Genomic DNA, 19,702 nt, shown 5'->3' on the forward strand with positions numbered 1-19,702 from the left:
TATTGACTTATAATAAAATAATTATTTGCCTAGTATTATATTTGTGACGTATTTTGGAGTCAGAAACAAATTGTAGAAAAAAGAAATTTACAATGAGTAGTAATAAATAATATAAAGAGAGACACACCTACCATTACCACGAAAGACAGCGACTTGGAGAAATGATGCTACCTACCTCCCCACCATATCCACCACTATTGCCCCAAAAATTTGTCACCTTACTTTCTCCTCATGTTAGTATTCCACCTCACCCTCGTTTTTGAGATCATGACCTTACAATACATGGGCTTTTCTTACTTGGGACCATTAGCCAGAATTGTTGAGAGCTTATATATTAGAGGCTTAGAGCTATGTTTACCAAAATACAATACGTATTGCGAGTTCTATTTTCCAATAACATTTACAATTATGTGGTTTTGAAACCGTGCGGTGGTGATACGTATACTAAAACAAGACTCCAAATTTTTAACCATAAGTGTATTGTCAACAGTTTACGTTAGTTTATAGTTAAATGATATCATTTGAGTTTTGGGAAATGAGAAAATATTACCATTGATATTTACTATATCAACATGCATTATTCAACTTCAACCTATTTTCAACATCAACTAACAGCCCTTCGAAACAACATTTCAATCCAAAAGAACACACGGTATGTCCAATGTCCTGCACGTAGTCATTGACTCATTGTTCTTACACTTCAAGTTGATAAGACCACTACTCTCTTACTCTTATGTCCTGCAACAACTCTCCAAAGTCTGTCGTACCCATCTCTGTAATGGTCAAGAGACATACAAAGCTGTCTTATAGCTTCTCTTTTCTGCTCAGCCATTTCCGATGCAGACACTCTCGTCCTTTCCACTTCTTCCGTAAGCTCACTTGACCGTCTTCTCAGCCTCACTTGCTCCATGTGAAGCTCCTCCATATGCTTTTCCGTTTCCTTTATCTTCTCTTCTCTCTTCCCAATCTCTTCTCTTAGCACATTGCTCTCGTCTCTCATTCCGCTGATTTTCTCAGTTCCTCCTCTAAGCTTCTCCTCTGTTTCAGCTTTCTCTTCCTTGATCAGCCTTATATGTGATTCCAGCTCTCTCAGTTGCTCTCCAAGTTGGCTTCGTTCTTCAAGCATCTTCGACATTTCTCCCTTGATCTGTGCTTTTTCGGGGAATATCTTCTGTTCAGCGTCTGAAACCGCAGTTTTCAATGCCCTTATCTCGTTATCTCTATCCTGTAAACTAGTTTTCACCATTGCCAATCTCTCCTGCAACTTCAAGACTTCTTTCTTCTCTGCGTTGAGCTTGTTTATGTAGGTATCAGCGTCTCTCTGAGCCAACTCGAGCTCATGTTGTAAGCTCTTCAGCTTCTCCTCAGCGGCTTTGCCGATCTCGAGCTCATTTTTCAGAGAATAAGTCTCTTTCTCAAAGTGCTGAAGCTTCTCTTTCGCGATACTCAGCTCTTCCTCCAAGGCTAGCACTTTTGTAGCTACTGCATCTTCTTTAGTGTCCTCTTTATCCAAATCAACACTCTTTTGTTCAGCACCAAGATGATCCTCTGTGTCAAAAGACATGAAGCTCTGAAGCTGATTCTTCAGATTAGCAATCTCGTCTTCGTGCATTCGCATCTTCTCATTAGCTTCTTTAAGCTCTCCCTCATATGTAGTAATTTTGTGAAGGAGATCAACATTGTTGTCACCATCAACACTTTCCTGCTGGAGAAGGAGCTTCTGTTTCGTCTCTTGAAGCTCAAGCTCAAGTTCAGCCATTCTACGGATCAATGCCTCGTCACCGTCTTCATCATTGGCAGAGGAATGATCAGAATCAGAACCAGAATCTGTCAAAGACGATGAATCTTCCTCTTCTTTATGGCTAGATTGACGGCGACTCAACTTCTCTTTGGTAGGAGATGATATCTCAAGAGAGCTCTGTGACTGGATCTCAGATGTATGGTTCTTCTGAAGTTCACCACTAGCTTGATCATAACGCTCAGCCAATGCGCGATACATGCGGTAGAATTCCTCGACAAGCTGGATTAACTCGGGACGTTTCTGAAAATACATCTGAGCTTTCTTTGCAAAAGAGTCTGCGTCTTCTTCAATCAGTTTTAACATGTGGTTCACTCGATCATCCATCTCTGAGAAACCAAAACAAGAACAAGAAAGAAAACATCAGATTTTGTTCTTTTTGAGTAAGTGGAGATCTCAATACTAAGTGAAGCAACATACTTTCTAGATTCTCTGCAAGCCATTTTGAGTTCTTGGGACAATTGTGACTATCCCACCACCATGAATGTGATTTCTTAGTCATAGACCTCTTAAACTGCTTCTTGCTCTGAGCCTGAGAGAACATCAGACAAAGTGACTAAATGTTAGGACCAAGAGACTAAACACAAGGATCTAATGAACTTATATAGTGAAGATCACGAAGGTTTCATACCGTAGACGAAGCCATGACCGTGGAGTGCAGAGAAAAAAACCCTACAAGAAAAAGATCAAGAACTTAAGTCATTTGACAAACAAAAGGCAATTTGATGTTCAAAGACTATGACTTTCTCGGATGTGCTTGAGTTGAACAAAACTAAAGAAACAAATTAGATGAGATAAGAGGAGAAAAGAGGACACGTGAAGATTCAACAACCCATTTGACATTTGTCACAAATCTCTAGAAAATCTAGAGATAAGTTAGAAGCATTTATCCACATTTTATTCAGCAGAGAAATCAATGAAGCTAATAAAATAATGGTAAGTTGCAGAAAGAAAGAAGAAGAGACAAAAATTGCAGAGAGAAAAAAGCTTACTTTACACAGATGATGCAAGAAGACAAGAAGCTTGTGACAATATAATGGCCTCTCTAGTCCCTTATATTACCTCTTTCCGTTGAAGATGATTCATTAGTCTAATCATCTTTTTTCACGGTCTCTAAAACAAAACAAAAAAAACTAATCAAGAAGTTAGTTTCTCACAAGAATCTTGATAATTGGAAACGCGGCCAAGAAAGTGAACACGCTTTCTCTACACGTCTTTAACTCCACAGCTACTTATGACTCACCTGCTTATTTTAATCTCCTCAAAAGTCTTTCCTTTTTTTACAATTTTTTCCAAAGACTCAATAATTGTGGTATGATATGGAAGAGAGCATTAATGGCGTATCTTCAACGCCCAAGATTTTGCATGTGGCTCTATCGTGATTCGAGTTTTGATCCATCTCTCTAGGTATAGAAAGAGAAAGAGATCAAACCAACCTTTAACAAACTTATGGACGTAACTATATCACTTACAAGCCAAGTCAATGATGAAGAAAACATAGACTGATGATGTGAAGAAAAAAAAAAGGTAGATAACTTGTGGATTCTTGATGTTAAGTTTAGAGAAACAAAGTTGAGTCACTTCTCTCTTTCTATGTATTCATCAATCTACAACGAGTAAATTAGCAACAACAAAAAGGAACAGAACAAAACAAAGATCAGAGGGTCTTTGTGTATCAATAGCTCTCATTGTTTTCATTCGGAAAAGATTCGAACATCGCACGCTGGTTTGAGACCATTTATCACATCACTCTGCTTCACACTCTCGCACGCAATAACAATTGGTATATGAACCTTAAATCCCAACCAATCAACACTCAGTTTCCCTCTCAAGAACACATCAACCAAAGCTTCAAGCGTCTTCTCTTTGTTTGTCAGCAATGTAGCATCAACATCATACACTTTGGATTTTCTGAGTCTTGTGAGGATCTTCAAGGAGGTAACATTTCCCGGGTCCTGCTTGAATCCAGAAAGTGTCTTCTTTCCGAGGTTTATGTTCTCAGAAGATATATCAGCTTTCATAGGACTGTAATATAGCACCGTCTTGTCATTATTATTAGAGAGCTGAAGCACCGTGTTCAAGTTCGCATTCATCAGAAGATCTGTCGATGATTTGGCGATATCCAATCTCGAGAACTTGAGGTTTGTGACAAGCACCTGAGGTAGTATAGATTTGATTGAAGAGTTTGCAGACAATCCTACCAACAAGACGATTATAAGGACAACAGAAACAAACATGCAGGTGCAAGCGCAGCATTTTCTGAAACATCCAGAGGCGCATATTCTCTTGTCCTCCTGACCGATATGATCCACAAAGGAACCCGATTTTCTACTCCGATCGGCCTCTTCTTCCTCTCGAAAGCCAGACAGTCTCGACGCAGAAGGAGGCCGCTTAAAAGACGAAGCCTTTTTCGGGTTTTCAACATCATCAAACCTGTTTCGAGAAATGGAAGGGCTTGAGAATCTTGAACTCAGATCAAAAGAACCTTTGCCATAGCTACTATCTTCCCCTTCTCCTTCTTCCTCTATAACTTTTTCGAGACCGCATTGTTTGGCAGCAAACTCAGGGAATACCAATGCAGGATCTCCAAATCCTGAATCCCTCCTAGGAGGAGGAGGAGGAGGAGGAGGAGGAGGAGGAGGAGGAAGCAGCTCCGACATTGGAGCTCTGTTTTGGATTTCATGAAAATCAGATTTGGTTTCTCTCTCAAATCACAAGGAAGCTGGTTGGAAGATAAGTTCAAGGGTCATAATTCTCTTAACAATAGATCAAGGCTGGCTCTTTCCAACAGTTATCATTCGTTAATCTATTGTTGGATCCTATGTCATACAAAAACCTAAATTTCAAATGTTCTAAATATAGCAAGTTCCCATTTTTCCTGTAACAAGCTTATATCACATTCACCGAATTTGCCTACACTAGTCTACCAAACGACTTCTCACTTTGAATTCTATCAGATCCCAAAAAGACTAGACCTTTATGAATCTATCTTTACTCATGAATATCCCCAACATAAAAATTGAAAATTTGACTAACCGTAAGCCATAATTTTCAATTTCTTGCCGTCGCAGCGCAGATAGTCAGGTATTCGGTGGAAATCAACGGCGAACAGTTGTCGTTGCCGGTGTATCACTTGTTTCGATTTGATCGTCGCCGGAAGAGAAACAGAATTTGCGGGCATAAGGAACTTCAATGTTGGGCCTTAATGGGCTTAAATTAAAATACTATTGGGCTTAGTACGTCTACCGCTAATTATCCTCTTTAATTAACGGTTTATTAACCAACTAAAGATCATCTTTTATGAGATTGCTAATTAATACAAAAAATTAGTAAATCAATCTGGTTTCGATTTTCATTTTATTAACCAAGCTCATTAAACAATAAACACACACACCCAAAAAAAAAAATCACGCATCAAGAAGGGAACAATAAGCACACTAGTCTAAAAGAGTTATACACAACACACAAAAGCACTTAGATCAAACGTTTTCTTTTAAGAGATTGAGAATCTTCGTCTCCTTGGCTTAGTAATGTCAACACCTCCAAGATCTTCATCTATGTGCGAAGTATCCTTAGACCCATTTTTAAACGGATTTAACTTCCCAAGTTTCTTGGAAACAGAAGAGAAGAAAGTATGTTTGCTCTTCTTACTACTCACCAACGACGACGAATTCGAAGAAGAAGCTCCTGCACCGTTCTTATTCTTCTGCATATCCGAAACATACATTTTCATCTTCATCAGCTCACTTCTCAACGCTTCGTTTTCTTTAGCTAACGTAGTATCAGCTTGCAGTTGGCTACGTGTCTTTAAAGCTTCAGGGAGAACAACTACTGCTCTTTCTTCTTGTTCTGCGACTCCACTTCTTAGCTTTAACTGATCGTAGTAAAGAGCGTGAAGAACAATGTTTACTGGTAATCTCTTGTTCTGTGAAGCGTGAAGACGTGCGTCGTAAGAAAGCTTTAAGGGATCCATTGAGCTACACACTTTTTCCCTTTCGATCTCGTCTAGATTCGGATGAGCTTTCAAGAAGATGTCTATAGCTCTGTAGAGATCGTCGTCTGATTTTCTAGCGGATTTCGGGACAAGATTCGCAATCGCGTTGAATTTGGAGATTGTTAGGTCTCCGTAAGTAGCGATCTCCGCTAAGTAAGAATCAACTGTTTTAGCTACTCTTTGTAGTGAAACAGAGCAGACTCCTCTGTTGAAGTCTCCACCGTTGAAAACACCAACGTTTTTCTCTTTTTCCACGAAAGCAGAGATGATTCTTCTGACACTATCGAGATCTAGTAACCGTTCGCCGTCGTAGGTGAAAGACGGGATCAAAAGATCGTCGACGGAGACGTGTTCTAGAACGACTGAGATTCGCTTCTCGAGCTCGTTCTTGCAGGTCAAGGAAGTGTCTAAGAAGACCGCGCAACGGAGGAGAGAACAGAGGAAATTGACTGGGAACAGCCCTTTGTCTGAAGGTAAAAGAGAGACGATAGATTGAACAAGATCTCTCTGTTGGGATCTTTCGTCGGATTCGTTATCTCCGGGATCGGAATATTTGACTCCTCTGCCTGAATGGTCTCTGACGAGATCTCTTAAGGATTTCTCTGTGTAGGTGATGATTGCAGAGGCTAAGGAAGAAGGTTTGACACCTCTCTGCTTCATTGAAGATACGACATCGGAGAAGAAGTCGACGTCTAAGATACAGAGTTCCTCTGTCCACCAATTTGGTGGTGTTCGACATGGAAACATTGCCTCGTTGCAAGCCTTTCAAATATCAAAAGAAATAGATATAAAAAACGTATCAGATACTGTAACCAAGCATTACAAAAATTCATGGATGTTAAAATATTAAACTCGTAATTCATTTTGCATTACATAGATATTATACTTGAGTCTCACGGAACTGGAATAGGGTAGAAGTATGATTTGCTCAATTTAAGATTCGGAAACCAAACCGAATTAAATATGAAATATTCCTATCGAATCTAAATCGCAATCATAGTCTGACAACAGTAATCATAGATCTAAACTTTAATATTAAAATAGATTTTTGTTTTTAATAATAAACACTAGAACAAAAGAAGTGAAGAACAATGGTCTCAAACTGATTTTTCTTAGGAAAATTGATAGATGAAATTTTAAAATCAATTTCAAACTATTACTGTATTTGAAACCTATGGAATAACTAAACCAGATATTCTTGCCATTTATTGAAAAACATACCTAAAACTGTACTAACTTACTAGATTGGGTTATTGCAGTTACTACTACATAGGTAGAAAAGAAAAACATAAACACTAGCCAAAATGGAGATCCAACACTTACAAAGAAGTGAGAATGAGTTCTGAGTAAAATAATACCTTAGCACCGACGACGTCGACACAACGGCGGACAATACCAAGATCACGAGAAATAGGAAGGAGAATCTCGCAAGACTTGAGGACAACGATAGCTCCAGAGAGGCTAGAGAGAGCTACTTGAGAAAGGAAGTCTTGTGTCCGACCAGCAAGGTTGTTGTCGCAGTACTTATCGGTCATCTGAAGAAACTCGGCTGCGCAATGAAGAGCCGCCACGTTCTGAACGGTGATCTCGAAGTTAACACCGTAACAGAACTTGGCAGCTTTCTCAAATATCTCAGGACCTCCGGGTATATCCGAGAGATTGATTCTTGTCACGTCGCTATCTTTGGATTCCATTATTAGCTTCCTTATGTAGTTACTCTTAGCCACTAACATGAACTATATATATACAATCATGAAAAATTATAGTTAAAATTTTGTGTAATTAAAAACATGTAAGCTAATGGTTTGTACTAATCTCGCCATCCTATTATTACTCTATTCAAGCCTAGTTCATGAGTATATGAAAAATAAATAATCCTTTTTTGTATTGAAAAATGTTGTGAACCAAGAATTAAGAGTTGTTGCTTACCTTATGAAGAGAGAAATTGGCTTCTCCGACTTCAACAACAACATCGGTCGGAATATCTTGAGAAAAAACCCTACAAAGTTACATATATACATGTTAAAATTTCTGATGATTCGCGCCGGGAGACTCTATTGGTGAAACTAGACTGATTCGTACCATTGACCGGTTCTTGCAAGACTTGAAGACATAGAGTTCATGTTGATGGGGTTTTTTCCTTCTGTTGCCATTTTTTTTGGTTCTCTATTGAAGGAGATGGAAGCATAATTGGAGAGTGTCTATATATTGAAATTTCTTTAGCATGGGTCCCCCCAATCCACCCAATTGCTAATGTAATAATATTTGTGATTGGCTTCTTCTATCTTATTTTTCTAAGTTTTTATTTGTCGTTTTCTGATGTGTTTATTATCTCTTTTAGTTAACTCACTCTAATCCTTGTGTTTGTCTTCGTCGTTTACTTTCCTTTTCACCATTTCCTTTTAACTTTTCCCTATTTGGATATGTACTTGTATCGACGGCTATTTTATGTAATTTAGACCTTCCACATATATACCGATATATGTTTCACCAACTTTTTGATAATAGACTAACAGAGATCTCGATCTTGGTGATTTGTAGATAACATTAATAAACATATCTCTGTAAGTAACATGCTTTACTACGCTTTTATTTAGTAAATGTATTTATTTATCATTAAAATTAAAATTAAAAGAAAAGTGAACGTTTACTAATTGATATTTGGCTAACTACATTCAAATTATCAACTATTATTTTAGTAAATGTTACAGTGATATTCAAGGTTAAAAGACTACAAAAAACATGCAGGATAACAATGATTATAGTAATATGACGAACATGAAAATCTTTCTTATCATAAAGCTGCTATGTGTAAGCAATCTCATCGTACAAGGACATAGAAGCCGGGACAAAGTGTGAGTGTGTGACAGACCAGAAGTACAGAACGGATCTAAATTCTTGATTTCATAACATGCATATGGTGATGATTAGAAAATTTTATAAAGTATAATGATTAGTGAGAACCAATCATCATTCATATATTTGGTTGTTGGCAACAATTTGTAGAGTGGCTCATTCAAAAAGAAAAAAACAATCTTACTTTTTGGTTTGGTTAATGAGAATATGATAGCAAAATTAAAGTTTCACATGCTAAAAGCCTAAAAATTCTGAATTAAAGGAAGACAATGCTATGAATATAGAAAAAAAAGCAACGCATGTGAATAATTGACAGATAAGAAACGAAATTAAAAGTGGATGTACGATTAGAGAGAAGTAGGACCATGGAAGTTAGGGAAGTAGGAACATGTCATAGATAAGGCCCACCCCAAATATGTGGTCGTGCTTCATCTTAGAACCTCGTGGTGTTTGGCTTAGCTACGTCGTCAAATCATCCATCAGAATCCAGTTTCAGTTTTGTCTTCCAATCATGTTTATACACGTGTTCCTATCGTCTTTAAAGATATCTCACGTCTCTTACATTGCCTAGTTGCCCTAATAATTTTCTGCCGGTGCGACTAGTTTTATAAGACTATTTGTAGTTTGAATGTGAAGATTCACAAAATGGGTCTTCATAAAAAGTTAAAAACCCTTACCAGTTTTCGTGATTTTTCTATTTTGATGTAAGTTTCTGTGAATCGATGTGATAATATGTCATGTGAGTCTTTTTTCTCCGGCTGACATAGTAACATGTGATTTGATAAGAAAATTATTTTAGTATCGTGATAAATTTTGTGAGGTGTTTAACTTTTTGTTTAAATCTTAATGCAAAAACTTCCAAACCCTAGATTTCTTTTTTGTAATTGGTTTTGCATCAAAACACAATATCCGAATGTAAAATATTGAATTAGCTAAACAGTAGATGTCCACTAGATCATGAGTAGGCGATATACATATAAATTTCATTAATTCAGAGAGAATAATAATTAAATTTTGTAAAAAGGTGCTAAGGCAAGGTCTTAATACAAGTCTAAATTATTCAGATGAAAAATTCATGTTAGGAAATAGGTTGGACCATAAGAGGATGGTGCTATCAATCTATTAACAAAAGTACAAATACCCTGAGCTGTATTGCCGTCTAGTTTCAATCAACAATTTCGATCATAATGGTTAATTACATCCAGAGGATTGACATATAGGATTGTGGTTTATTTTGGTTTGATTCGGTAAGTAGAACCAAAATGCTATTTTCTGATTAAGGATATGCAATTTCTACACACCTGAATTCAAAAAAGGCATTGGAGCTAATTCTAGTCAGATCATATCCATGATATACATTTAGTAAAATGCAAAAAAAACTCAAAATTTTTTACCTAATATATATAAGTAATTTTTTTTACTAAAAACTCATATTGCAAATAAATGTATATAGTTGCTCATAGGTTTTTTTTTATTTTGCGAGTTTATATTATTATGTAATTATGCGGTGTTACAATAATTAACAACGGTCCCGACCTCACAGCGGCTAAACCGAGGGGACAAAGGCTAAGAAAAGATGCAACTAGAAAACAAAATGAACCACAAATTAATACGAACAGTTTGGGCCAAAGTTGGTTATTATTTGTCAATAGCCCAAAAAGTCCACGTCAAGTTTCCCTAATCACGCTTCTTCCAATTCACACAATAATGTCGTCTTCTTAGGAAACGCCAGACGAGTTTAGCACATTTCGCTGTCATTTGTGCAAATCTCTTATCTGTTATATATGGTTGGGGAGGTTGCATGGATTCGGATAGAGGCAACGGTACGAAACCGTGACTAGAAGAAATATAGCTTGATGGAATTGACCAAGAAAAGAAACAATCAACACACGAGCTGAGATATTGCTTAGCTTGATCGAGAAACTTAACTTGTTATTGCAAAGCCCATTTGTTTCATAATTAAGAAGCCCAACCAATACATTGCACATAAACATATGTGTCGACTCTCAAGTCTAGCCGCATGTGACTTTATATGGTTATCACACTATACTCCATGTGAAGCTTGCAAAATTTATTTATAAATTCCAAAAGTGGGAGAGTTGTTTCAACTAAAAGAGCAATAAGAGGATTAAGATAAGATGAAGTTTCAAATAAGAGGATTAAGTTTTAACAATAGATTTTGACCCCAATTTTAGTACTAGATTCTTTTTGTTGTTGTTGTAGATTGTTACTAGATTCATTGTGGATAAAATCATGTTTTTTGTATTTGACAGCTAAACCATTAATTTGTATGCCAGACAACATGACCAAACCGTCTGGTCTACAAACCGAACCAAACCGCCAAGTCTACAAAATATCAAAACCAAACCTATCAATCAAACAGGAATATTCTTCCACCACCATAGGCCATAGCCCACATCCCCTACTAACTAGTGAGAATGTAGATCATAACAAAACCCAAATCTATCAAGCAAACCGGAATATTCCACCACCACATAGCCCACATCCCCTACTAGAATGTAGATCTTTATGAGGTCATGTTTGAATGGTATAATGAAATCTCATAGTAGGAGAAACCCGGTTTAACACATTTGTAGAAAACCAAGGATTCAATCAATAACCGGAATCTTGAGATAGCACCTGTCTAGCGTTGACGACACCAAAATTGAAAATTTGGCATCATTTGCGAAACAGAGAGAGATCCATTCAATTCCAAAAGGATTCTCTTTTGGGAAAACCCTAAATCGACCCACCAAATTTGGAGACTGTGATTGAGCATGAGCGTCAGAAGTTGATGAACAAAGTCGACGAAATCGAGGATTTCAGATTCGAGGATCTCGAAATGGAGACGGAGAAAGATAAGGAAAGGATGATGACGCCGACGACGAGAATGTCTTATTCATCTTCGTCGTCTCCGTCTCCATCTTCGGCTTCATCATCTGCTGCGTCCTCTCTCGCTGCCAAGGCAATTCGAGCATCTTCTGCGCATAGAGACTCTTCTCTTTCTTCTGCTTACTCGTCTCCTTCTTCTGCTCCTGTTCCCACTCCTCCCAAGGTTTCATCTTTTGTTCTTCTCTCTTTCTGGTGTCGCTTAATTGTTCATAATGATTCATGGGTTTACTCTGTTTTTGCTTCAATTGAAATGTTCCAAATGATTCATGGGTTTACTCTGTTTTTGCCTCAATTGAATCGTTTGAATAGGAGGTGAATAAGGCTTATGAGTATACTTCTATGAAGAGTTTGAATGAACCAAAACGAGGCTTTTGGGGAAGTTTAGCTAGTAAAGCTAAGGCTTTTTTGGATGAGGATGATCCTAATCAGTTGCCTCAAAGTCCTAAGAGAATGGAGCAGAGCATACCTTCTGCGACAACTTCAGGAACTAAGGTTAAAGACTAGGTTTTTATAGTTGCATTTGCTCTTCCAATTGTTTTGTGGGGTTGCGTTCTTATGGAGTAGAAATCCATTTCCATGTTTCAGGAAGCTGGTCAGACTGGTAGGAAAAGCGAGAATCCTTCATTACAGAGAAGATTAGATGCGATCACTTCATCGTTGAATTACATTGGTGGCACCATTGGTACTGTTGTTGAGGTTAGTTTCTTACTCTTTATGCACCCGTATATGGCACACTATAGGAGACATATATTAGTTTTGTTTTTTTCTTTAGGTTATGCGAGTTCTCACATTAGTTGTGTATACAGAGGCATATGCATTCTTGTGTGTATCGGTGCATCTTCTGCACTGTACTAAATGAGAGTTTGTTGGGTTGAGATTGTTGTTTGTCTGTGATTATTCTTAGGAGGGTATTACAGCTGTGGAGAATCGTACTGCAGGCATCATTCAAGAAACCCGTAAAAAGATTAAAAAAAAGCCAAGTCTTACAAGGAACCAGCAGAATCCTGAGATACAAGCTGATTTGGAGATTCAACTAAAGGCATCTCGCGACGTAAGGTGGCTGCTCTGTATCATTTATTGGTTCACAGCAGCAAATTTATATCTGCTTATTTCCGCTGCTGTTATCTCTTCAGTGAATGATTATAGAATAATCGTTTTTAGTATTGATACTGAGCCTCCTTTGAATTAATCTCAACAGGTTGCAATGGCCATGGCTGCCAAGGCAAAGCTTTTACTTCGGGAGCTGAAGATGGTAAAGTCTGATCTGGCTTTTGCGAAGCAACGATGCGCACAGCTGGAAGAAGAAAATAAGGTTCTGAGGGAGAACCGTAGTGGCGACAGTCAGACAGATGACGATGATCTGGTATTTTACTCTTTACAAAGCCATTAATGTTAACATTTCTTTATGTACATTTCTGATCTTTGGTTGTGTGTTTTCTCTCATCTATAGGTGCGACTTCAACTGGAAACACTGTTAGCTGAGAAAGCACGGTTGGCTCATGAAAACTCGATATACACCCGCGAAAACCTCTATCTGAGAGGAGTCGTCGAATATCACCAGCTAACAATGCAAGATGTGGTCTACTTTGATGAGAAGACTGAAGAAGTAACGGAGGTATATCCCATTAATGTGTCTTCAATGTCTTCTTCATCAGATAACTCTTACAATCCAAATCCAAGTTTCTTGGAGCTCAAATGAAACACCACAACAACTATCAGTTTCTGCTGTTCTTGTTGTGAATCAGACAAGAAGACAAATCGTTGCCTGTAATTGCTCTGTATTTGTAGAAATATATATACTCTGTACTCTTTATTTGGGGTGGGGTCTTAAGAATTAGCAGTGAATGTTATTTATTACCCTTAATTAACTTAAATAAAAGAAGAATGTTCTATTATTTCCCTGAAACAGTACCATGAAAGCTAAAAGTTGAACTGGTGAGTAGAAATTAGTCAATTATTATTGGATATTACCTGAAATTACAGAACAAACAATATATATATAAAGCTACATTACAAAGGTTGCATAGGCTATAAGATTTGTGTTTCTTATTGAAATACATTTTTGTAGTATAGAAAATTAGAACACCTTTTTAACATAGATTGGCTTGAAACGGCTTAACTAGCGGAACCAGCGAGCCGCTTAAGTGAAGCGACATGACTTCATTGGTCGAACCAATGAGCTTCCCACCCACAAAGATGGCTGGGACCGGCGTGGAACACCCTAACCTCATTAGGGCTTTCTCGATCTCACGACATTCAGGGTCTTTATCGATCTCATGGACTGTTGGGTGAACCCCAAGGTCTTGGAAAAGTACTTGGACCGCATAGGACATGCAACACGAGCTCTTGCTGAAAATAACCACTCCTTTCTCTGACGACATTCTCACAACTTTGTCCATGGTTTCTTGAAGGAGGTCTCGATCAATCTAGGGATTGTTTCTTGGAGAAGAAGAAACAAAATCTTCCTTCTCTTGTGGATTGAAAGAGATTTAGAACTGAAAACGCCTGAGATTAAACCTCGCTTTTGGGGTTCCTGTTTGAAGAAAAGAGGGTTTTGTGTGTGTGTGTGTGTGTGTGTGTGTGTGTACTACAGTATTAAGCTCAGTGTTGCCTGAGACTTGAGTTTCTTGAACCATATGCTATTTATAAGCAAAGAAAGAAAGAAGAAAAGAATGTTAGAGACCAAAAAAAGAGAGATCACAGGAGATCTAGCTAAAGGTTCCCCAAGTACATTAAAGTGACTTTGTTAATATTTTGTTTTCCTCTTTAATTCATATTATATTAGTAAGGAAGGACCAACAAAAGTTGCATAATCACAATTCACCTACCCTTTTTTCCTCCTAGATACCAAAGTGAGCATTTTGAGTTGAACAGGACAATATGTTTCTTTGTTGCAGATGCTAAAGAATATGGTACATCCGCACATGTTTTATATATGTATTTGCAACTTTTTTATGCATGATCGGATTAGAATCTTACAATTTATGTGGACCAAGCTTTTACTTTTTCTCTCGAAGAATATTATTTTGTTCAAGAATCATGCTCAGATGAAGGGTGTGGGTGTGAGATAGCCCAAAGTGGTGGGGAATAAGCAGAGAGATATGCTTATTCTTCTCTTGATTGACGGTATTTTTCGCAGCCACGAAAAAGAGATCAGGCTGGGTTTGATGGATTGGATCGTGTGTGTGTCAACAATTAAAAACCCTATTCTTGAAACATGTCACTATACAACAAGATATGATTGTCTTTGTGAGATTCTCTCAATCTCACTTCTGATCATGAAGGAATAATAACTCCTATCGGTTTCTTACTTTCTCTTGTGTGCCACTTCCCTTTCAACAATTTGCCAAGATTCTTTCCCATTTACCACTTGACTAAAGTAAACCAGTGATTATGAGATCCCATGTCAGTTGAAGTAAGCTTAGACCTAGAGTAATATGTATAGGACATGAATTAATTTACTAACGCCAATTGATTTTGTTTAAAGATTAAGGAACTTATTTGGTCCAAGTAAGATATGTTGTCCTTCATAGAATGAGAACAATTTGAGTTGGACCAAGACAATCATCACCTCGAAAGATAAGGATTAGAGTTAGAAATCCATGAAACTTAACATAGTTACAAACTCAGCATATATTTGGAATTGATCTTCTTGATTCTTATATTAATTATATATATGACCATCTGAATATCTATGTTAACCCCCTCTTCCATTACCACCAAAAAGTGCTTCCCGTAAGATCGGAGACTTGCCCTATATAGAAATATTTGTTTTGGTTTGGTAAAAAGCTTTCTAGGGATTATAATTAATGATTGAAAAAGGGTTAGTAGCTAAGTGAGGTTATATGGTCACTCACACGATGAAACCTTGAAGAAGTGGCCATAAAAGATAATGGCAGGCTGGCGATAATGGCTACTACAAACTCCCTTATAAGCCATGCATGATCATAGATTCATAGTTACTCTTTCTCTCCGATAAATTTATATATTTATGTTTCAAAAGCTAATAATCTTTTAAGCAGTTTTCAGAAGTGAGTTGTTTAGCTTTAAGAATATACAAGAATTTGAATATTTAGAGGGTTCATTTTCGGATATGGTCTAAAGAAATGGGCCGGGTATGCATTGTCTCGACGACTATGACCAAACTGAGAAGAAAATTGAACGTGCAACCTCCTAGCTAAGTGACATACCAATGACTTATAGAAATCTCATATATGTTTAATAAGTCATAACGCAAAAATTATTTCTAACAAAAGCAAATGGGTTGATTTTGGAACTATATTTAATGGCATAGAAAACTTCTTCGAATCAGAAAAGAATATAAAATACGTGTGAGTTAGGATGTCACCATAGAAAATCTCCACAAAAGCGTGAACTCGATTCTATATATATAACATTCAATCATTCTTACTAAAAACATCTATATATATATATTTTAAACAGTATGGATCCATTCATTCTGATCTGTACCAGATTGCAAAAATTAGTAAGATATCACAATTAAATAAATGAAATACAAATTGAGTTATTTTGGATTTTCAGATGAAACCACCAAACAAATACAAGTTGACTTGAATGTTCTCCAACGCTATTTTTTTCTCTATTATATTTTATAACTAATTAATTCATTAAATCACATGTCCAAATATTTAATGATGAAACATAAAGTAAGTAAGCTAGTGACGAGAGAAGGACACCTCATTCTCATTACATAATGTGACGAGATTGAGCTGTCGTTTTGTTGTAAATATATGGTCGGGGGTCAATTATTCATATGCAGTTTTAGGTCATTTATAAAGACCATTAAAAACGTCTTTAATATTTCAACAATCTTATAATTCAATTATTAAGAAGCATCTAGATATGGATTCACATTAGAGTTCGTATTCTTTGACAGCAAATTCACATTAGACTTTTGATATATATATTGTACATTTGTAATATAGTATACGAAAATATTACTTGAAAACTGATGTTATGTGTTGCCATGATGCCATTGGTCCATGACTTTTCCACACGAAGGCCAAAGCATACTCTTATATTATATGAGTTGAGTCATTCTTTTTTCCTTTTGACGGCAAGTTGAGTAATTCAATTCTCTTGTCACTTACCGGTGATATAAGAGTTAATCTTATAAATAGTTTTCTGAAACTTAATATACTATAACAATGTAAAAGTCGTCGCTTTGTTATTTGAAGTGAAAATTAAGCAATGTTATGATATTTTTACTAATTAACTCAATATGAAAAACAAAAATCCTCTTAACTAAAACAGAAACATAAAAGACGACTTAGTTTTTGCTTTAGATCTAGACTCATAACTCAAAAAACAATTTCATTATAAACTTTTGTAGATCTTACAATTTTAAAATAAAATGTACATTAATGTTGAAAAGCAAAATCTTAAATTAGTGTATACTACTACTTTTTTTTTATCACCGTGATAGATCATTAGATCCTTAACCTCAATCCCTAGAGCCTGCTTATTGCCTTTAAGCATTGTGCAATCACTACCAAACACACTCAAAACTAAATAAATATAATTTATAACTTATCAAATAAAATAAATACTATCAAGTGTGTATGAAATCGATGACAATTTATTTATTACCTTATTACCATTTGTGTCTTGAAGTACACGTTAAGCTATTTTTATGTGTTATAAAGGCTTCTTCGTCAACCAATTACGAAATCAAGCTTTTGAAGCTTCTCAACAATGGCGGCTATTCCTTCCCACAACAACCTTCTTACCATCAACCACAAAAACTCCATAACCGGTTCTTCTTCCCTAAATACCAATTTCTCAGAAATCAATTTTCCCGCCAAATTCCGAGTAGCTACGAGAGCTTTGTCCAGAACCGACGAGTCGTCTTTATCCGCCGTGATTTCTCGCCTCGAGCGAGAAAGGCGGGAAAGACAAGGTTTATTAATCGAGGAAGCGGAAGGAGCTGGAGAACTATGGATGACGGCGGAAGATATTCGCCGGCGAGATAAAAAAACCGAAGAAGAAAGAAGACTAAGAGACACGTGGCGTAAGATCCAAGGAGAAGACGATTGGGCCGGGTTAATGGATCCAATGGATCCAATTCTTAGATCGGAGCTAATCCGTTACGGCGAAATGGCTCAAGCTTGTTACGACGCTTTCGATTTCGATCCCGCTTCCAAATACTGCGGCACCTCCAGGTTCACGCGACTCGAGTTCTTCGATTCTCTCGGAATGATCGATTCCGGTTACGAGGTGGCGCGTTACCTCTACGCGACGTCGAACATCAATCTCCCGAACTTCTTCTCGAAATCGCGGTGGTCTAAAGTCTGGAGCAAAAACGCTAATTGGATGGGATACGTCGCCGTTTCAGACGACGAAACGTCTCGTAACCGACTCGGCCGCCGTGATATCGCGATTGCGTGGAGAGGAACCGTTACGAAACTTGAATGGATCGCGGATCTAAAGGATTATTTAAAACCGGTAACCGAAAACAAGATCCGATGCCCCGACCCGGCCGTTAAAGTCGAATCCGGATTCTTAGATCTCTACACTGACAAAGACACAACCTGCAAATTCGCGAGATTCTCAGCGCGTGAACAGATTTTAACGGAGGTGAAACGGTTAGTGGAAGAACACGGCGACGACGATGATTCCGATTTAAGCATCACCGTGACGGGACACAGTCTCGGCGGCGCGTTAGCGATATTAAGCGCGTACGATATAGCGGAGATGAGATTGAATCGGAGTAAGAAAGGGAAAGTGATTCCGGTGACGGTGTTGACATACGGAGGACCGAGAGTTGGGAACGTTAGGTTTAGGGAGAGGATGGAGGAATTGGGAGTGAAAGTGATGAGAGTAGTGAATGTTCACGACGTGGTTCCCAAGTCGCCGGGATTGTTTTTGAACGAGAGTAGACCTCACGCGCTGATGAAGATAGCGGAGGGGTTGCCGTGGTGTTATAGCCACGTGGGGGAGGAGCTGGCGTTGGATCATCAGAACTCGCCGTTTCTTAAACCTTCCGTTGATGTTTCTACTGCTCATAATCTTGAAGCTATGCTTCATTTACTTGACGGGTACGTTTCCTTTTTATTTTACTTTTCATTGTTTATATATTCATGTTCATAAAAAAAAATTGGTGTTGCCGTGATTGAAGATCACAAAAATTTATAACATTGGAAAATTTTGCATAGTTGGAAAAAAAAAAATATGATTAGCCAAAAACAATAGTATATACAACCATTTATACAAAAGGAATAGTATATACTTAATTACATATTTATTGGGATGATGGGAGAAAAAAAAAAAAACAGGACAGGGATGGTATAAGATGACCCAAATCAAAGTCTTATTGATATGTTATTTTTATGTGGAACTGGAAAACGACAAAATTTTGAAGCCGTGGGATAAATAGATTGGACTAGGTGTCCAAATGATTTCTTCGACCACATTAAAATATTCAAGAAGATCAAACTAGTGAGATCACGTCTAATTTGTTTTTGCGATATGATTGAACCGAATAACACGTGAAATTAATGTCGATTTAGTCATATGATGCAACTAATCAAACACTATTGACGTTGCTTTATATTTTTTTGAAATTTTTAGGTATCATGGAAAAGGAGAGAGATTTGTGCTGTCGAGTGGGAGAGACCATGCGCTAGTGAACAAAGCGTCGGACTTTTTGAAAGAGCATTTACAAATTCCACCGTTTTGGCGTCAAGACGCGAATAAAGGAATGGTTCGGAACAGTGAAGGTCGTTGGATTCAAGCCGAGCGTCTCCGTTTTGAGGATCATCATTCTCCTGATATCCACCACCATCTCTCTCAGCTCCGTCTTGATCATCCTTGTTAATCACACGCACATATATATAATATACACATTTTCCCTAATTTGTAAATGACGCATCCATCTTTTGAAAATAAAATGTCACAATCATCTCACTTGCATGCTTTGGTCAACGTACGTTCCCTATTAATAAAACTTATTACGTTTACGAGGCGATTGGGTTGGTTACTTGGGTTAATCAAATGCAACGACTAAATTAAGTATTTTCATTGGGAAAGATTGGTTTTGATCTTGCATTTGAAATTTTCACCTATTATATATACCCCATCCTTTTCACTTTCGTTTCTCATTCACACAAAATCTTAAAAATTTCTAAAGAGTGAAACTAAGA

General features: G+C 37.3%; 6 protein-coding genes and 2 long non-coding RNA genes across 13 annotated transcripts; 3 read left to right on the top strand and 5 right to left on the bottom strand.

Moving 5' to 3' along the window:
• Positions 1 to 476: 476 nt before the first annotated feature.
• On the bottom strand, positions 477 to 3,197 carry NET4B (Kinase interacting (KIP1-like) family protein). 3 transcript variants are annotated; one of them, NM_001202712.2, is made up of 4 exons: positions 2,791 to 3,197; positions 2,430 to 2,470; positions 2,219 to 2,330; positions 477 to 2,127 (listed from the first exon to the last, which is right to left on the bottom strand). In NM_001202712.2, exons 2-4 carry the CDS (start codon positions 2,442 to 2,444, stop codon positions 701 to 703), a joined length of 1,554 nt encoding a protein of 517 aa, NP_001189641.1. In that variant the 5' UTR covers positions 2,445 to 2,470; positions 2,791 to 3,197; the 3' UTR covers positions 477 to 700. The 3 variants fall into 3 exon arrangements, with proteins under 3 accessions (NP_001189641.1, NP_180608.2, NP_001324131.1); NM_128602.5 differs by having other exon boundaries at positions 2,430 to 3,197; NM_001336272.1 differs by lacking the exons at positions 2,430 to 2,470; positions 2,791 to 3,197 and having other exon boundaries at positions 510 to 2,127; positions 2,219 to 2,360.
• AT2G30505 (Late embryogenesis abundant (LEA) hydroxyproline-rich glycoprotein family) lies at positions 3,042 to 4,946 on the bottom strand. The gene has a single exon (NM_201837.3). It carries the CDS (start codon positions 4,456 to 4,458, stop codon positions 3,493 to 3,495), a length of 966 nt encoding a protein of 321 aa, NP_973566.1. The 5' UTR covers positions 4,459 to 4,946; the 3' UTR covers positions 3,042 to 3,492.
• A 111-nt stretch (positions 4,947 to 5,057) lies between these two features.
• RPT2 (Phototropic-responsive NPH3 family protein) lies at positions 5,058 to 8,118 on the bottom strand. Of its 3 annotated transcripts, NM_179816.3 has the most exons (4): positions 7,875 to 8,118; positions 7,722 to 7,791; positions 7,151 to 7,528; positions 5,099 to 6,554 (listed from the first exon to the last, which is right to left on the bottom strand). In NM_179816.3, the coding sequence occupies exons 1-4, from the start codon at positions 7,943 to 7,945 to the stop codon at positions 5,292 to 5,294; spliced, it is 1,782 nt and encodes a 593-aa protein (NP_850147.1). In that variant the 5' UTR covers positions 7,946 to 8,118; the 3' UTR covers positions 5,099 to 5,291. The 3 variants fall into 3 exon arrangements, with proteins under 3 accessions (NP_001077982.1, NP_850147.1, NP_001031446.1); NM_001084513.2 differs by having other exon boundaries at positions 5,058 to 6,554; positions 7,722 to 8,027; NM_001036369.2 differs by having other exon boundaries at positions 5,114 to 6,554; positions 7,151 to 7,791; positions 7,875 to 7,972.
• A 2,049-nt stretch (positions 8,119 to 10,167) lies between these two features.
• AT2G08395 lies at positions 10,168 to 10,451 on the top strand. Its single transcript, NR_140333.1, has one exon. It is a non-coding gene; the product is annotated as an other RNA (long non-coding RNA).
• AT2G08400 lies at positions 10,428 to 10,632 on the bottom strand. Its single transcript, NR_140334.1, has one exon. It is a non-coding gene; the product is annotated as an other RNA (long non-coding RNA).
• Positions 10,633 to 11,227: 595 nt separating this feature from the next.
• AT2G30530 (zinc finger CCCH domain protein) lies at positions 11,228 to 13,438 on the top strand. The gene is made up of 6 exons (NM_128605.3): positions 11,228 to 11,703; positions 11,850 to 12,032; positions 12,126 to 12,236; positions 12,445 to 12,591; positions 12,739 to 12,903; positions 12,991 to 13,438. Exons 1-6 carry the CDS (start codon positions 11,443 to 11,445, stop codon positions 13,237 to 13,239), a joined length of 1,116 nt encoding a protein of 371 aa, NP_565700.1. The 5' UTR covers positions 11,228 to 11,442; the 3' UTR covers positions 13,240 to 13,438.
• Positions 13,439 to 13,476: 38 nt separating this feature from the next.
• Positions 13,477 to 14,415, bottom strand: AT2G30540 (Thioredoxin superfamily protein). Its single transcript, NM_128606.3, has one exon. It carries the CDS (start codon positions 13,937 to 13,939, stop codon positions 13,631 to 13,633), a length of 309 nt encoding a protein of 102 aa, NP_180612.1. The 5' UTR covers positions 13,940 to 14,415; the 3' UTR covers positions 13,477 to 13,630.
• Positions 14,416 to 16,901: 2,486 nt separating this feature from the next.
• Positions 16,902 to 19,701, top strand: AT2G30550 (alpha/beta-Hydrolases superfamily protein). Of its 2 annotated transcripts, NM_128607.4 has the most exons (2): positions 16,902 to 18,598; positions 19,131 to 19,701. In NM_128607.4, the coding sequence occupies exons 1-2, from the start codon at positions 17,256 to 17,258 to the stop codon at positions 19,375 to 19,377; spliced, it is 1,590 nt and encodes a 529-aa protein (NP_565701.1). In that variant the 5' UTR covers positions 16,902 to 17,255; the 3' UTR covers positions 19,378 to 19,701. The 2 variants fall into 2 exon arrangements, with proteins under 2 accessions (NP_565701.1, NP_850148.1); NM_179817.2 differs by having other exon boundaries at positions 17,231 to 19,152.
• The last annotated feature ends 1 nt before the right edge of the window (position 19,702 follows it).

The sequence above is a fragment of the Arabidopsis thaliana genome, chromosome 2, assembly GCF_000001735.4.
Source record: "Arabidopsis thaliana chromosome 2, partial sequence".
NCBI classification, from domain to species: Eukaryota; Viridiplantae; Streptophyta; class Magnoliopsida; order Brassicales; family Brassicaceae; genus Arabidopsis; species Arabidopsis thaliana.

Bases quoted from the DNA above. Each gene is read 5' to 3' on its own strand.
- NET4B (NM_001202712.2), bottom strand. The intron at 2,128-2,218 runs GTATGTTGCTTC...TTGGTTTCTCAG, and splicing joins GCTTGCAGAGAATCTAGAAA to AGATGGATGATCGAGTGAAC.
- AT2G30505 (NM_201837.3), bottom strand. From the start codon at position 4,458: ATGTCGGAGCTGCTTCCTCCTCCTCCTCCTCCTCCTCCTCCTCCTCCT.
- RPT2 (NM_179816.3), bottom strand. From the start codon at position 7,945: ATGGCAACAGAAGGAAAAAACCCCATCAACATGAACTCTATGTCTTCA. The intron at 7,792-7,874 runs GTACGAATCAGT...GTAACTTTGTAG, and splicing joins CTTGCAAGAACCGGTCAATG to GGTTTTTTCTCAAGATATTC. The intron at 6,555-7,150 runs GTATTATTTTAC...GATATTTGAAAG, and splicing joins TCGACGTCGTCGGTGCTAAG to GCTTGCAACGAGGCAATGTT.
- AT2G30530 (NM_128605.3), top strand. From the start codon at position 11,443: ATGAACAAAGTCGACGAAATCGAGGATTTCAGATTCGAGGATCTCGAA. The intron at 11,704-11,849 runs GTTTCATCTTTT...TCGTTTGAATAG, and splicing joins CTGTTCCCACTCCTCCCAAG to GAGGTGAATAAGGCTTATGA. The intron at 12,592-12,738 runs GTAAGGTGGCTG...TAATCTCAACAG, and splicing joins AACTAAAGGCATCTCGCGAC to GTTGCAATGGCCATGGCTGC.
- AT2G30540 (NM_128606.3), bottom strand. From the start codon at position 13,939: ATGGACAAAGTTGTGAGAATGTCGTCAGAGAAAGGAGTGGTTATTTTC.
- AT2G30550 (NM_128607.4), top strand. From the start codon at position 17,256: ATGGCGGCTATTCCTTCCCACAACAACCTTCTTACCATCAACCACAAA. The intron at 18,599-19,130 runs GTACGTTTCCTT...TGAAATTTTTAG, and splicing joins ATGCTTCATTTACTTGACGG to GTATCATGGAAAAGGAGAGA.